Source organism: Sesamum indicum, linkage group LG12 (genome assembly GCF_026168435.1).
Source record: "Sesamum indicum cultivar Baizhima isolate 11 linkage group LG12, ASM2616843v1, whole genome shotgun sequence".
Taxonomy (NCBI): Eukaryota; Viridiplantae; Streptophyta; class Magnoliopsida; order Lamiales; family Pedaliaceae; genus Sesamum; species Sesamum indicum.
This window is the reverse complement of record NC_142668.1, coordinates 10,542,452-10,556,635: the sequence shown is the minus strand read 5'-3', so window position 1 is coordinate 10,556,635 and position 14,184 is coordinate 10,542,452. Positions and strand designations below refer to the sequence as shown.

The following is a 14,184-nucleotide window of genomic DNA, read 5'->3' as shown; positions in this document are numbered from 1 at the left end:
ACAGATTCAAAATTTATGTGTACACTAACAAACAAAAACCCGAGGTTCACGGAAAGCTTCACGTGCCTATAAGCCATGAAAAGCCCTCAAGGCACATGGTACATACACTTCATTTCAATCTCAAGAATTTACACTCATCAAAAAATTTCAATCATACTGTACTAGGGAAGCAATACTGTCATATTCCTTTTGCAAAGGGGAGTGCGACTTTAGTCTTGGCCCACTCTATTACGATTTCTTGACATTATGAATAGCAACTTATGACGGACCCCGTGCAAAACGTGGAAATATATTAGTATGGTACGACCGACATTTTAGTCGTCGAGTCATGCGACTTTGCCTATAATTCAAAGAAGTTGCTGTACGATTTATGACTGGAGTAGATGTTCATGTAGGGATGCAGAATTCATATGGCTATGCCTACACAATTATTATGCCTATTTGAGGTACACTGATGTCTTTTTTTCTTGAATGTTCTTTATAAAATTGTAAAAAAAGTAGGAATATTTTTTGTAATATTGTTGATATTTTCGGGGTTGTATATGTAATTTTCTAAAAAATATTGATGATTCGTATAAATGAGGTCGACGTTTTAGATGTGTTTATGTGTAATTTTTTAAAAGACATGTGTAGTTTGTGTGAATAGGTTACAGTCCAAGGGATGTAGATTTAATTATTCCTAAATTATACATCAATAAATTTCATAGTTTATATTTTTATGTGGCATAATTTTCATAGTTTAATGGGTAAATTGCAACGAGCTCCCATAATGTTTGGCATAATTATGAATATCATCTTGTTGTTAAAAAATTATAAATACCTCTCTGGTTTGATAAGATTATGTAATCGTTTGATATACGCTTGAAATTATCGATTTTGCTTTTACTATATTTTTTTTAAATTATAAATAAATCAGGCGAGGTCGGTCGAGAAAATTTAAAACTTGTAAAAATATTGTCCACTTAATCTATAAAAAAATGTCATAAACTTTCTAAAATAATAAGCAAATTATGGTATACAATCCACAAGAGCATTTTGATAAATTTACCACAGAAAAATGATGAAAACCCAACGGGTTGAGCTAATTGTCGGACGGCCGTTAAAAACAGGAGAATAGTAATAATATTTTTTTAAAGAACCAATAAGGTATTCAATCCAAAAATACAACTGATTTGTACTTGTTTCGATAAATTTATATTAAAAAGGATATTGTTCAAATATAATTTTAAATTATATTTCATCAAATATTAATAGATTTTGAATTATTTTGATATAAAATTATTTGAAATACTTTACCTAAAATCATTATCTAAAGTCCAAAATTTGTCATCGAAAATGTATCCTAATATAGCATAAAATATAGTTTAAGATAATAATTCAAATATTTGAAATTCCTATTTTTAAATCAAAAAATTGTGGTGAGTAATTAATATAATTATTATTAAAAATAAATAAATATTTATAAATTGGCAAGATTTAAATTCACAGCCTCATGATCATGATATATTATGGCTAATACTAAGAAAAAATTGAGATGCATTATTGCTAATACTTGCAATTTCTTATATATATAACGTATGATCTATAATAATATATTCTATTTTAATAATTTATTGAATCCCTCGAGAGATCCATTGGATTATATCATACATTATATAAATACATCTAAAGTTTCTTAAATTAAAAATAATTGAATGTTATATTAAATTCTTAATTAATAATTTAATCACCGTCAAATTACAAATAATTTTAAAATAATAATTTTACAAAAAATTAGATAAATATCCACAATTTGATAAAATTTAAAATCATAATTTATTACTTTGTAGAGTCACCGAATTCCAAACTCAACCAAATTTTATTAATTGTGATAAAAAAATATGAATTACTAGGAATGATAATAGAGCGGGTTTTAGCCGATAAAAATCCCAAGACCCACACCCAATCAAACTTAATATATTTTATTTTTTTAAATTTTTTGTATTGTAAATTTAAGTTACCGCCCACCTAAATCCATCATACGTTTATTTTTAGTTACAATTAAATAAGTTTTTATACTATATTTATATTTAATTATTTTCTCATCCTATCATTCATTGTAGTTTACACATCTTTTTTTGTTCAAATTGATGAAATAATATTGACAATTTAAAACTATTTTAAATCAATTTTTCTCTTCGGTCCATCTTTCTTGTCTTTCTTATTATATATTTAATGTAAGTCTCTATTATTGTTTTATGCTTTTTTTTTTTTTATTTTTTCAATAAGTAAAATAATTTTAGGTTTTCGTACTTTAATATATTTTTATTTATATTTTTATCTAAGATGTATTATAAAAAATACATTTAACTCGTTCTTATTTTTTATATTTTTATATAAAATTGGATATATATACAAAATTGTTTAAGAATTTAAATTTAATATAATAATTCCTTAATAACTAATGTTATACATAAATATATAATATAAAAAAATAAAAAAATAGAGAAAATTGGGAGTAAAAACCCAAGGCCCGCCCCAGATCGATTTGGAATTTATAATTTTTTGGGGCGAGAACGGCATATGAGGACCCGAACCTGCCTCTGATGGGTCAGGCCCCCCATTTACCCGATCCCGTTGTCATCCTTATTTCAAACTGCACAATTCGTTATTTTGTTAGTAAGATTAGTGACTAATGTTTTTCGTAGTCAGTCGTTCGATTTTTTATTATTGTTTAGAATGTGTTGGGTTAAATTTATTTTAACTATCGTAGAAGGTCATATATTTTATAAGATGATTGTGAAACTTGTAAGATGTCATATGAAGGTATTGACGAAGATCTTTCCGAATATGAAGGCATTGAAGAAGGAAAAAAATCAATGTAAAAAGGAATGTTGACATTCCCAAATATGAATGTGCTGAAAAAGGAAAGAAATCAATAAAAAAGAAAAATGTTGACATTTTAGGAAATGAATATATTGAAGAAGGAAAGGAGCTAAAAAATAAAAAAAAATAAAAAAAAAAGAGAAAAGTTGACATTCCAAGAAAGGAAGGTATTGACGAAGGAAATAAGCTAAAGAAAAAAAAAAGAAATGTTTGACTTACACTTCTCGTTAAAAGAGAGGAGGGAAAAAGAGTTAAAAAAAAAAAGACAGGCTTATATTTATATTGTAGTCTGATTATACTAAATAGGACCCCCTACTATTTTTTGCTCTATCAATCCCCTTATTGTTTGAATAATTACAAATACCCCCACTCAGAATTAATGGTCATCTAACAAATAGCCCTCTACGATGGGTTGTCACACCAGGATATTTGTTAGACGATGGTTAAATTTAGGATTATTTATAATTTTTCAAGTAATGAGAAATATTTATAATTCTGATTAATTTCAAGAAAGCCCGTTGCAATTTATCCTTAAAATTTTTATAATTAAATAAGAAAAAGTTTATCTACCCTTGAATACTTTTACTTTTCTTTTTTCCTTTTTATAATATTTGATGTGATTTCAAATTAAGTGTCAAACCCTCATGTTGATGTAACTTATAAAACAAGGCAAAGCAAAAGTCGTTGTTCGAGGGTTTAAATTTTGGTAAAGATTGGCACGTTTTTAATATTCTAACCCTCCGTGCCAGCAAAGAAAGGGAACGATTAATGAAAGTGACCATAAATCTGCCTTTTTGTTTTGTTTAATGGGTAATATAACGTATTCTTTATTATTCATTTGTTAACCGTAGCATAAATTATTATATTTGAATATTAATTATGATGATTTAATAATTTATTATATTTTTTTAATAAATGATTATTATAAAAATAAATAAATATCCCGTATATTGGATTAAACTCAACCTCATAATATTAGAATTTTATAAACCTCAACTCCGACACACAAAAAATAAGTGGTTGGTTACAATTATATCATGAATTTCAATCGACAATCAATCTATACAAATTATCAATTACAAATATATAAGACTGACTAATAATTTTTATTAAAATAGATCGATACTCATATATTTGTACGATTCAAATATATGATGAAGAGGCCGTGGGGCCTCGACTTTTTAAAAAGTCGTTTTCAACGAATAAAATGCTGGATGGAATTACTTCTTTTAAAATTATCGTAATTAAGTTTACGTTTCATAAAAATCATCACGATGCTACCCAACTTGATCGCTGCACTTTCACAAGACCAATACATCAAGAATAGAACTACAGCTCCACCTCGTTATACATTTATATGAAATAATTAATTCTACATAATATTTAAAAATAAAATAATAAGAAAGTATAACTGGCTAAATACCGCTATTCATATTGTTGGGAAAAAATATAAATATCCCTATAGAATTCATTACCGTTTAACGAATACATTTCATAACTATCATTATATGGGGCTGTTTGTTCGACGATCGTCGATTTTATAGGGGTATTTTTGATTAATCGGACAATAGGGTACTTATAATTATAAAGAATACCAGGGAGTCCGTTATAATTTATTTAAAAAAATAAACTAGTGTATTTGTACTTTTTCCTGAGTTGGGTGTCACAAGCAATCTATAATTTGTGTGAATTGCTCTCATCACAAGGCATTAATTTTGATCCACATAGCCAAAAATACTTTTATATGTTGTCCAATTTATGAATAAAATTACTTTGGTAGGGGAGTGGTAGGTTTCACCCACCTACTATCCTACATTACCCATTTCATTTTGTGTATGATAATTAATATTTTATAAATAAAGTTGAAACATTAAAAAAATATTTTTTTAAAATGAGTTAAAATATTTTAATCCCAACAAAACGATTGAAAGTTATGGGGAAAAAAAAAAGAAAATCAGAAATTACTATTTTGAAAAAAATAATTTTCTTTTTTAGTTGTTATAAATATTTCTCGAGGTTTTGAGTTCAATAGTAGATTTTTAACAAATATGTTTTGATTCGAGCAATAACGTTTAAACATAGTACGTAATTATGATTTTGTCGTAATATTATGATTTTACAAAATACTGCTTATATAATTTGTTATAGCATCGTGTAATATTTAAATTTTATTTAATTGGTTGGATTAACCTAATACTAACAATATCGTTTATTTCGTATTTACGTAATCGTAGTGATGTAATGTTGGTATACATGTTAAATGTATGGGTAAGAATGAAATATTTTTGTATCATAATTAATGTTAAGCAGTTGAATTGCTGTACAACTGTTGTGTTGGGAAATATTTTATAAATGTTAAAAATTAGGGTTGGGTTGAATTGGGATTAGCTGATCAGATAATACTTAAAATTAGTTCAAATATATATTTAATGCGTATACACAACTTATAAATACATGCACAATATACGCGGTCATGTATATTCAAAAAAGCGTTACCTATACGTATTCATATACGCATACTGCATCACATCACAGGCACTTTCCTGATTTCAATTTCCCTATCTGTCGTAGTTTTTTTTCTCTCTCTCTCTCTCTCTGTAAAACCCTCTTCTCTCTCTCTCTCTCTACTTTGTGTCGGTGTTAGATCTCACCCCCTTCACCCACCCCACCAGCTGCTAAAGGGTTCCTTTAGATCCACATATTCGCGAAGACTCATACACAGAAAGCTTGATACTGTTTATAAATAAATAGAGAAGAGGGGGGATTTTTTGTTTGTTTGTTTTTTTTTTCTAATTATTATTGGGGTTTTTTTGTGTAGGGGGTGTATATGGTTGGTTTTGTTGTTCTATGATTGTTGGTGAGGAAGGAGAAGAAGCGGGTCGTTATATGAAGGATCGTTTCCTCTTTGTCTTTAACAACAATACGAAGCAGACGAGGTGGGACTGCTCCTTAGCCATCCGAAGCCGCGGTCGATGGGGGAAATGCGGCTGAATTGTCTTTCGAGCATTCCTTCAGAAACTCGCTAAGCCAATTGAATTTTTTTCGTTGAATTTGTTCCGGTTAGGGGGTTGCCGTTGAGATTGTTTCGGTGGGGGTTTTTGAATTGCTTCGACGCAATGCAGCCAGATCACAGGAAGAAAGTGAGCCTCTTATTCTTTTTCCTTTTCCCATCTCGTGATATTTTTTCTGGTTTTTTGAGTGAATTTTTGAGGGGTGTTTGGGAGGTTTATGTTTTATGTGCATGAATTCTGGTACAAATATATTTTTTGATCCTTTTTTTCTAGTACCAGTTGTTTTTGATATATTTCTTGGCCATTCTTGATTATTGGGTGTAATTTGTTTTCATTTTAATTGTTATTGTATTAAATGTGAGTTTTTGGTTTAGGTACAAGAGAGTTTTGGGATCATTTAACAGAAGTTTGTAATTCTGTGTGCTTTATTTACCTTTCTCACTTGTGAAGAAATGAATTGAAAAACATCAAACTACATTGTTTCATATTTCCTGAGAATTGGTGACAAGTGAACTCGTATGGTAAAACAAACCAAAGAAAAGAAAAAAAAAGGAAGACAAAACAGGCAGTGTTGGAAATTGAAATATGTGTCAGTTCTTTCTGATTGGCTTTTCATTTAGCTGCTTCCGTTGAAGCATATATTATAGATAGAAGTCTGGTCATATTGATATGGAATTGGAGTGAAGTTTTATGCTTTTCGTTTATACATGGCAGATACAAAGTCAAATTTTATAGTAATGCTGTACTTCTACAATGGACTAAATTAGTCTTGTCCTATGCAACAGAGTTCAGCAGAAATGGACTTCTTTTCTGAATATGGTGATGCAAGCAGATATAAAATCCTGGAGGTCATAGGTAAAGGTAGCTATGGTGTTGTTTGCTCGGCTATCGATACTCATACAGGTGAAAAAGTGGCAATAAAGAAAATACATGACATTTTTGAGCATATTTCTGATGCTGCTCGAATTCTTCGAGAGATAAAGCTTCTGAGGCTTCTGCGACACCCTGATATTGTTGAAATTAAACACATTATGCTTCCACCTTCAAGGAGAGAATTCAAAGATATCTATGTTGTTTTCGAGCTAATGGAATCAGATCTACATCAAGTCATTAAGGCTAATGATGACTTGACACGGGAACATTATCAATTTTTCCTATACCAACTGCTTCGTGCCCTTAAATATATCCACACAGGTGAGTCTGCTGCTCCATGTGCTTGAGCTTCCTGCCTTGTTGAGAGGGATGGTTACAATTTGTTGCCAATGTCTTTTCTTTCGCTAAGTACCTAATTCATGACCTTTTTGCCTGCAGCTAATGTTTATCATCGAGATTTAAAGCCAAAGAATATTCTGGCAAATGCAAACTGTAAACTCAAAATATGCGATTTTGGATTGGCTAGGGTTGCGTTCAATGACATGCCTACAACGATATTTTGGACGGTAGGAGAGTTCTAGATATTTATAATTGGATAACCTTTTAGTCTTTGCTTATCGTTAATGTGCCTTGTGTCATAAAATACAGGATTACGTTGCTACAAGATGGTATAGAGCTCCAGAATTGTGTGGCTCATTTTTCTCAAAGGTGTAATTCTGCATTTTCTTTTTAGTTTTGTTTTTTATGAACAATTTAATACTGTCTTTTCGACATCTATCTGCGTAAATTTATTTTCTTATTCCAGATTAATATCCTACCTGAGTCGCTGAAAGGTATTTCTTAGCACATAATAGGTAGCCTAATTTTGTAAAAACTCCCCTAGATTAATTCAGCATAATTGGTTAAGTTGCCATGAACTTGAGCTTGTAGTTCAAAGTTGCTGGTTTTTTGGAACTATCAAAGATTGAAACTTAGTAACTGTAGTTCTTTTATGAACCTTTGGCATAGTATCATCTGGTTAAAAATTAAGGTGCTGATACATTGGCCTTACTGTAGAAGAAAGTAGCTTTAGATTCTGATGGACTGAAACAAGTGAATAATATCTAATATGACTTGCATGGTTTGGTTTCTCACTTTATTGTATTCTCTGATTCCAATCAGATTTGGTGAATGCCTAATGCGTTAGTTGTGTGGTTTGCCCTTGATGTTTCATGACTTTAATTTTTGTGTTTCCACAGTAACATGTGTTGGTGTTCTCAATTTTTGGCTGCATATTTTTTCAGTATACTCCAGCAATTGACATATGGAGTATTGGCTGCATTTTTGCTGAGGTTTTGACGGGGAAGCCACTTTTTCCTGGAAAGAATGTTGTTCACCAACTTGATTTGATAACTGATCTTCTTGGAACTCCATCCATGAATACCATTTCTCGGGTATGCATCAGTTCACACTCCGAGGATTAATTTTATTTTCAAGTTGATCTTTTGCTGCATCCCCCAACCTGCTCTGGTATTTTGTTTATTCTATTCTTTTTAGGTGCGGAATGAAAAGGCTAGAAGATATCTTACAAGCATGAGAAAGAAGCAACCTGTTCCTTTTGCACTGAAATTTCCAAATGCTGATCCTTTGGCGCTTCGGCTCTTGGAGAGGCTCCTTGCTTTTGATCCAAAGGACCGTCTGACTGCTGAAGAGGTTTTGCTTTGTCTAGTTTCTTGCAAAACTGCTCTTCATCTGAAGTTTTTTGAAGTCTAGGGTTTCTTTTGATACATTATGTCCTTAACCATTTATATTGTTGAATCAAGTTTTTTATACGAGTAAATCCTGAATTTCACGTATCTGCTGTGATAATATCGTTTAGTAAATCCCTTTCCTTTTTTATATTAACGTACCTTTTCCCTATTGATGTTTCAGTTGTTTCAATTTTAATTTTAATTTCTTGGCATTCTCAGGCGCTGGCTGATCCGTATTTCAAGGGATTGGCCAAAGTGGAGAGAGAACCATCCTGCCAACCAATTTCGAAGATGGAATTTGAATTTGAGAGGCGAAGAGTCACAAAGGAGGATATAAGAGAGCTAATATTCCGTGAGATACTAGAGTACCATCCTCAATTACTGAAGGATTACATCAACGGAACTGAGAGAACTAATTTTCTATATCCTAGGTAATAACCTTTTTCCCGTGCTTTTATTCTTTATCACATATCTCCTTTTCAATGTAGATAGTGCTAATCTTGGAACATATCTCGTGTAGTGCCATTGATCAGTTCAAAAAGCTGTTTGCTCATTTGGAAGAAAATGGTGGTAAAGATGGAGTGATTCCACTTGCAAGAAAGCATGCTTCTCTTCCAAGGTATATAGGTGCTCAGCCTTTTTTTTTTCTTTTTTATTTTTTTAAATTATTGGCACTGCTTTTACCTGTCAAAATAACAGAAGATAATTATGATATGCATGTATATACACAGAAGCAATGTGCTGGTGGTCTGCATTTCTGCTGGTAGTTGTGCTAGAGTGGAAGCATTTAATAATATATATCTGATTGCTCTTGCCATAAGAAAATATGCATAGTATTTGGATTTTTTATGATTTCTTGCGTCCTGGCAGTGAACTCCGTCTCAAATATTTCTCTGACCTGTCTTTTTCATGCTATTAGTTTAATTTATCTTATTGTACCCTTCTTTTCCTTGTCTATTAGCCTCATGGTTGTGTGGTGATTCATAATTTGGACGTGGATTTTCTATAGTATGGGAGCTCACTATGTAGTTAAGGTGGATTGATTTTGGATATGGCTTAGACGCTAATGCTATTGTGTTCCATGTCTATTGTACTTTAGGAGGAAATAAGGACAAGATGTTCCTAATTATGAGAAAGAATATATGGGGCAAAATATAAATAGAATATGAGTAAGTTGATTGTTTTGGTTTTTGAATGGAATCTGTTTCTAAGTCCGTCCAAAATGTTGGTATGTCCTAATATTGGCTTTTAGGTTGTTTAAATGGTATATATGTGGAATTGACCCTATCAACAGAGAGGAAACGCGTAGTGTATGATTTATTCTATCAATTCTATTGTCCATCTACTTTCTTGTTTTTCCTCAATTGTGGTGTTTCAAGGGTTATTCGAAAAGTCAATTCTAGACGGTGATCTGATCTCATTAATGTAACTTCTTGCTTCTTTGCTGCACATATGGTGGTCATGATGTTGATTAGCAGGAACAATTATGTGCTTGCCTTTATTTTTTGCATAATAAAATCTGGTAGTGATATGCATGGCAACGGGTCTGTGTAAACCGGGGCCCCAATTAAATGCATCTGGGTCAGGTATAATTTTAAACCCGCCTGGGTCTGAGGTGGATCCCGGGTTCTGATGTGGACCCACACGGGACCCGCACCCGACACAATTACTATTTATAAATAGTTTATTCTCTAGATTTTGAAAATTTGAGTTCTTTTATTCACCCACTTCACTTATTTGAAATTAAGTATAGATGATGTTTGTATTTCAATGATATAATGAACAACCTTGGTAATTTAATGAACAATTGAAATGTGATCTGTTTCATATGTTAACTTATTTGAAAACTCCAATAATTTGTAGTACTTAAAATGCATGGTGTTTATTATAGTTGTATGTTTGATCAACGTGTTATTTATTTAATACTGTTGAATAGTTCAACAAGTTTGAACAAAATGTTTCTAAGTTATAAGGGTGTTTAGAACAAAGTGTTGCTTCCAAATTAATAGTCATTAGGTAGAAAGTAGAAATAAATGAATGAAAAAATTAGTCATATTTGGTGCTCTTTTTACTTTTATATATTTAACAACTTATGTTGATGCAGGTCTACCATTGTACATGCCAATGCTGTACCTTCAACAGAGCAGACAACTTTTGCAAATGCAAGAGATCGACATAATTATGAAGAATCATGCAGTAGAAACTCGAGAGATTTTGATGGACCCCATAATAATCTCTCGAGAACCTTGCAACAACCACAAAGGATCCAGCAAGGTACTTCTCTGATTAAATATGTTAAAGCACCATCATGTTTTTTGTCTGGTTGTTGAATTTTTGTGGTTGTTCCCGCTGAAACTCTCTTCTCTTGAATCTTTTCATCTTCAGCTAAACCAGGCAAAGTTGTTGGTCCAGTTCTGGCCTATGAGAACGGACATGCCGTCAAAGATTCATATGATCCTAGAACTCTGTTCAGAAACACAGTCCCACAGGTTATTCCCTCGCTCTATAGTTACCATAGAAACGGCACAGGAAAGATGGATAGGTCAGCAGGTGAGACCAGACGAGACTCATCATCCAACACAAAACAAATACCAAACTGCGGCATGGCTGCCAAATTAGCCCCTGATATAGCAATAAACATCGATAGCAATCAGTTTTACATGACTCGTGCTGCAACGACAAAGTTGGACCATGTCGATGACAGAGTCACGATCGATACGAATCTGCTACAAGCAAAAGCTCAATACGGTGGGCTCGGAGTTGGTGCAGCGGCTGCCACGAATGTGGTTGCCCACCGGAAGGTAGCTACTATCCAGTATGGTATGGCAAGGATGTATTAATTGAGGGTCTAGACAAACAAAAGCGAGTGGACTGATTAGTTAAATGATAAGCAGGAAGTTGCATAGAGTTTTTCTCCTTTGAGGGGAGGGTTCATACATTGTAACTATAGGTGGGTGTACAGGGGAAATGTTGGGGGCACAGTTCCATCTTCAGAGAGCCCTTAGGCCTCTTTTGTTGATGGAGTCCTGTGAATACTTTTTTCTCATGGGAAATAATAAATAAGGTGCAAGTACAGTTTTACAGATTGAGATGTCAATGTTTGTGGCCAACCGCCTTTCCTATGGATTTCTGTTTGAAATTGGTTTGGTGTTTAATGACTGATGTGTATGAAGTGAAGTCATTTTGTGTATTAATGATAAGGAAATTAGGTATAGGATGTGTGCGAATTGAAATGAGGGGAAAACAAATTTGATGAGAAATAGTGGAAATATTAATACAAAGTTTGGGCTAATTATATTTAGATTCTCTCTGAAAATATTAAATTATATTTTTTCTCAAAAAAGCTTGAAAATTACACTTACATTCTTTTAGAAAATTCTAAATTTATAGATGATGTTTTTTTTTTTGTTAGATTTGAACGACAAATGCTGATGTAAGCAAAGAAAAATATATAAATTTTTTATTTCTCCCTTAGTTGATATTTTTATTCTTGTAAAGGGGTAATGTAATATATATATATATATAAAGTTAGGTTAATATTATTACATTTTCTCCTTTCATAAATACAAATAAGAAAAAGTTAAATGAGGAGTAAAATTAAAAATTTATGTAATATATTTTGCTAACAATAGTATTTTTTGTGCAATCCAAATAAAAGAGGATCAAGTGCCAATAGTAAATTTTTTGGAGGGGTTGTAATTACCTTTAATTTTTTTGGGGGGAAAAGTGCAATTAACCCACAAACTTTTTATTATATATATATATATATGTTACTTCAAATAAAATATTATTATTTTATATTTCAAAAAATGTAAATGTTAACTTAGAATCTTTGACTTTATTTTTTGCATGACGTCCGGTTGAATTTCTTGCTGTATGAAATTTTATTTATCGATTGACACTTTAAAGTTTCTGGTTTTAAACACACGCAGACAAAAAATAAATTTTTTTATTTATTAAGAAAATAAATCAGAGCATATACACAACTAGTAAAATTCAACTCCCTTGGAAATAAAATTCCATTTTCATAGTCTTAAAAAATGAGTTTTTTTGGATGTAGGACGGTCTCTGGAATGAGAGGTTTCTGTCTCTCGAGTGAGAAATCGGTGTTGTGAGTGTGAGAGTTGTTTGTGTGTTTTCCGACCAGATTTTCCTTCTACTTGTGGATACGAGTCCAGTTGGCTCATTAGCATAATGGAAAAGCCCACAAGCCTGCAATCTACTTTATTGAATTGAAAGGTCCAAAAGACAAGCTCATTCTAGCCGGACTATGAGTAAAAGATTTTTGGATTTTTAGGCATACCTCGCAATACTCATTCAAATTGAGTCCAAATCACGCACAATTTATTCAGTTAGTTAGTTGGTTCAAAGGTCTTTCAAATGGTGTAGAACTCTCCACAACAAACCCCATATCATGCTTTGTACACATTTACAAAATAGATGCTTTGTACAGTCATTTGGTGATATCAACCATCACTCTTAAACTCTCACTTATTCTCTCATTTTTTCTCTCGAATTCTAGTTTGTTTTGAACCTATATTTTGCACTCCACATGAATATATACACTATATCATTATTTTACACCATTATTTTTACTTTAATTTAAGTTCCCTTTACTCTTTTTTAATAATATTGTTATTGACTTAATATGAAGTGCTAACATTGTTTTGCAGGGTTAGTCCCCTTGATCTTAGAATTTTCCTCAAAATTCTTTGATTTTATGGTGTGGCAAAAAATTTGGTATGCATCAATATTAAATCTATTCTATTTATTAATATGAAGGAAGAGTAACCACATTTACTGACAAAGTATAAATTTATGAAAATACCCTCAAATGTATTTATTTTCAAATAAAATAACAATATATTGAAATTTTTTTATCGCTGTTCAAACAAATATAAAAGCAATAAGAATTATTTAAAAAATATCAATCTAATTTATTTGTATGTAATTAAATGAAAATTAATAAATAATTATAAATTTATTACAAGTCAAATAAATATTTACCGACTAGACTATCCTTACATATCTTTACACTAATTCACGTGAGCAGGTGCATAGTTAGTTATAAAATATTTATTTGACCTATAATAAATTTGTAATAAATCAATTATAAACATGAATTTCCGTACAACCTTTTTGCTGATATTAGCACATTCATAAATTACTGACAAATGGACAGAGTCAAATCTCAAGGATATAAAATCTAATTTATCAAACTAATTTTTTATGCTTAATTACATAAATCTTAATATATATACATTAGAAAAAATGTGATTTTTCTCAATGGTGAATTACTATAACTAAAAGAAGAAAATTATGGCAAATATAAATTAACCACAGATTAGCAACAACCATTAGATGTTGTTTCTGTAAACGTGGCCAAAATATTAGCCATAGCCAAAACAACGGCAAATGTTTTAGTTATGGTTAAAAATTATGGCGAATATTGATTAAACGTCGTAAGTTTTTGCTTTGATTTTATTTAACCGTGACTAATAGTAGTGATTTACCATAATTTAAAATCGTGATGGTTTATAATATATTAAAAACTCAATTTTTTTAATAATATATATAATTATTTTTAATATTTTAAATTATTCACATGCATTGAGTATATTTTTTATTATGAGTATGAATTAATTAGATAGAGATATTTAAGCATGGAGATGAGGGTAGAGAATATATTCTTAGAGAAGTAGGAA

The 14,184-nt window shown here is 31.1% G+C and overlaps 1 protein-coding gene across 1 annotated transcript; it reads left to right on the top strand.

Moving 5' to 3' along the window:
• Nucleotides 1-5,405: 5,405 nt before the first annotated feature.
• LOC105165559 (mitogen-activated protein kinase 20) lies at nucleotides 5,406-11,562 on the top strand. Its single transcript, XM_011084613.3, has 10 exons — nucleotides 5,406-6,005; nucleotides 6,662-7,070; nucleotides 7,188-7,315; nucleotides 7,398-7,457; nucleotides 8,033-8,182; nucleotides 8,286-8,441; nucleotides 8,699-8,910; nucleotides 9,000-9,098; nucleotides 10,584-10,753; nucleotides 10,865-11,562. Exons 1-10 carry the CDS (start codon nucleotides 5,982-5,984, stop codon nucleotides 11,317-11,319), a joined length of 1,863 nt encoding a protein of 620 aa, XP_011082915.1. The 5' UTR covers nucleotides 5,406-5,981; the 3' UTR covers nucleotides 11,320-11,562.
• The last annotated feature ends 2,622 nt before the right edge of the window (nucleotides 11,563-14,184 follow it).

Excerpts from the sequence above, each read along its gene's own strand:
- LOC105165559 (XM_011084613.3), top strand. The coding sequence starts at position 5,982 with ATGCAGCCAGATCACAGGAAGAAA. Across the intron at positions 8,442-8,698 it reads ACCGTCTGACTGCTGAAGAG|GCGCTGGCTGATCCGTATTT; the intron begins GTTTTGCTTTGT and ends TGGCATTCTCAG. Across the intron at positions 10,754-10,864 it reads ACCACAAAGGATCCAGCAAG|CTAAACCAGGCAAAGTTGTT; the intron begins GTACTTCTCTGA and ends TTTCATCTTCAG.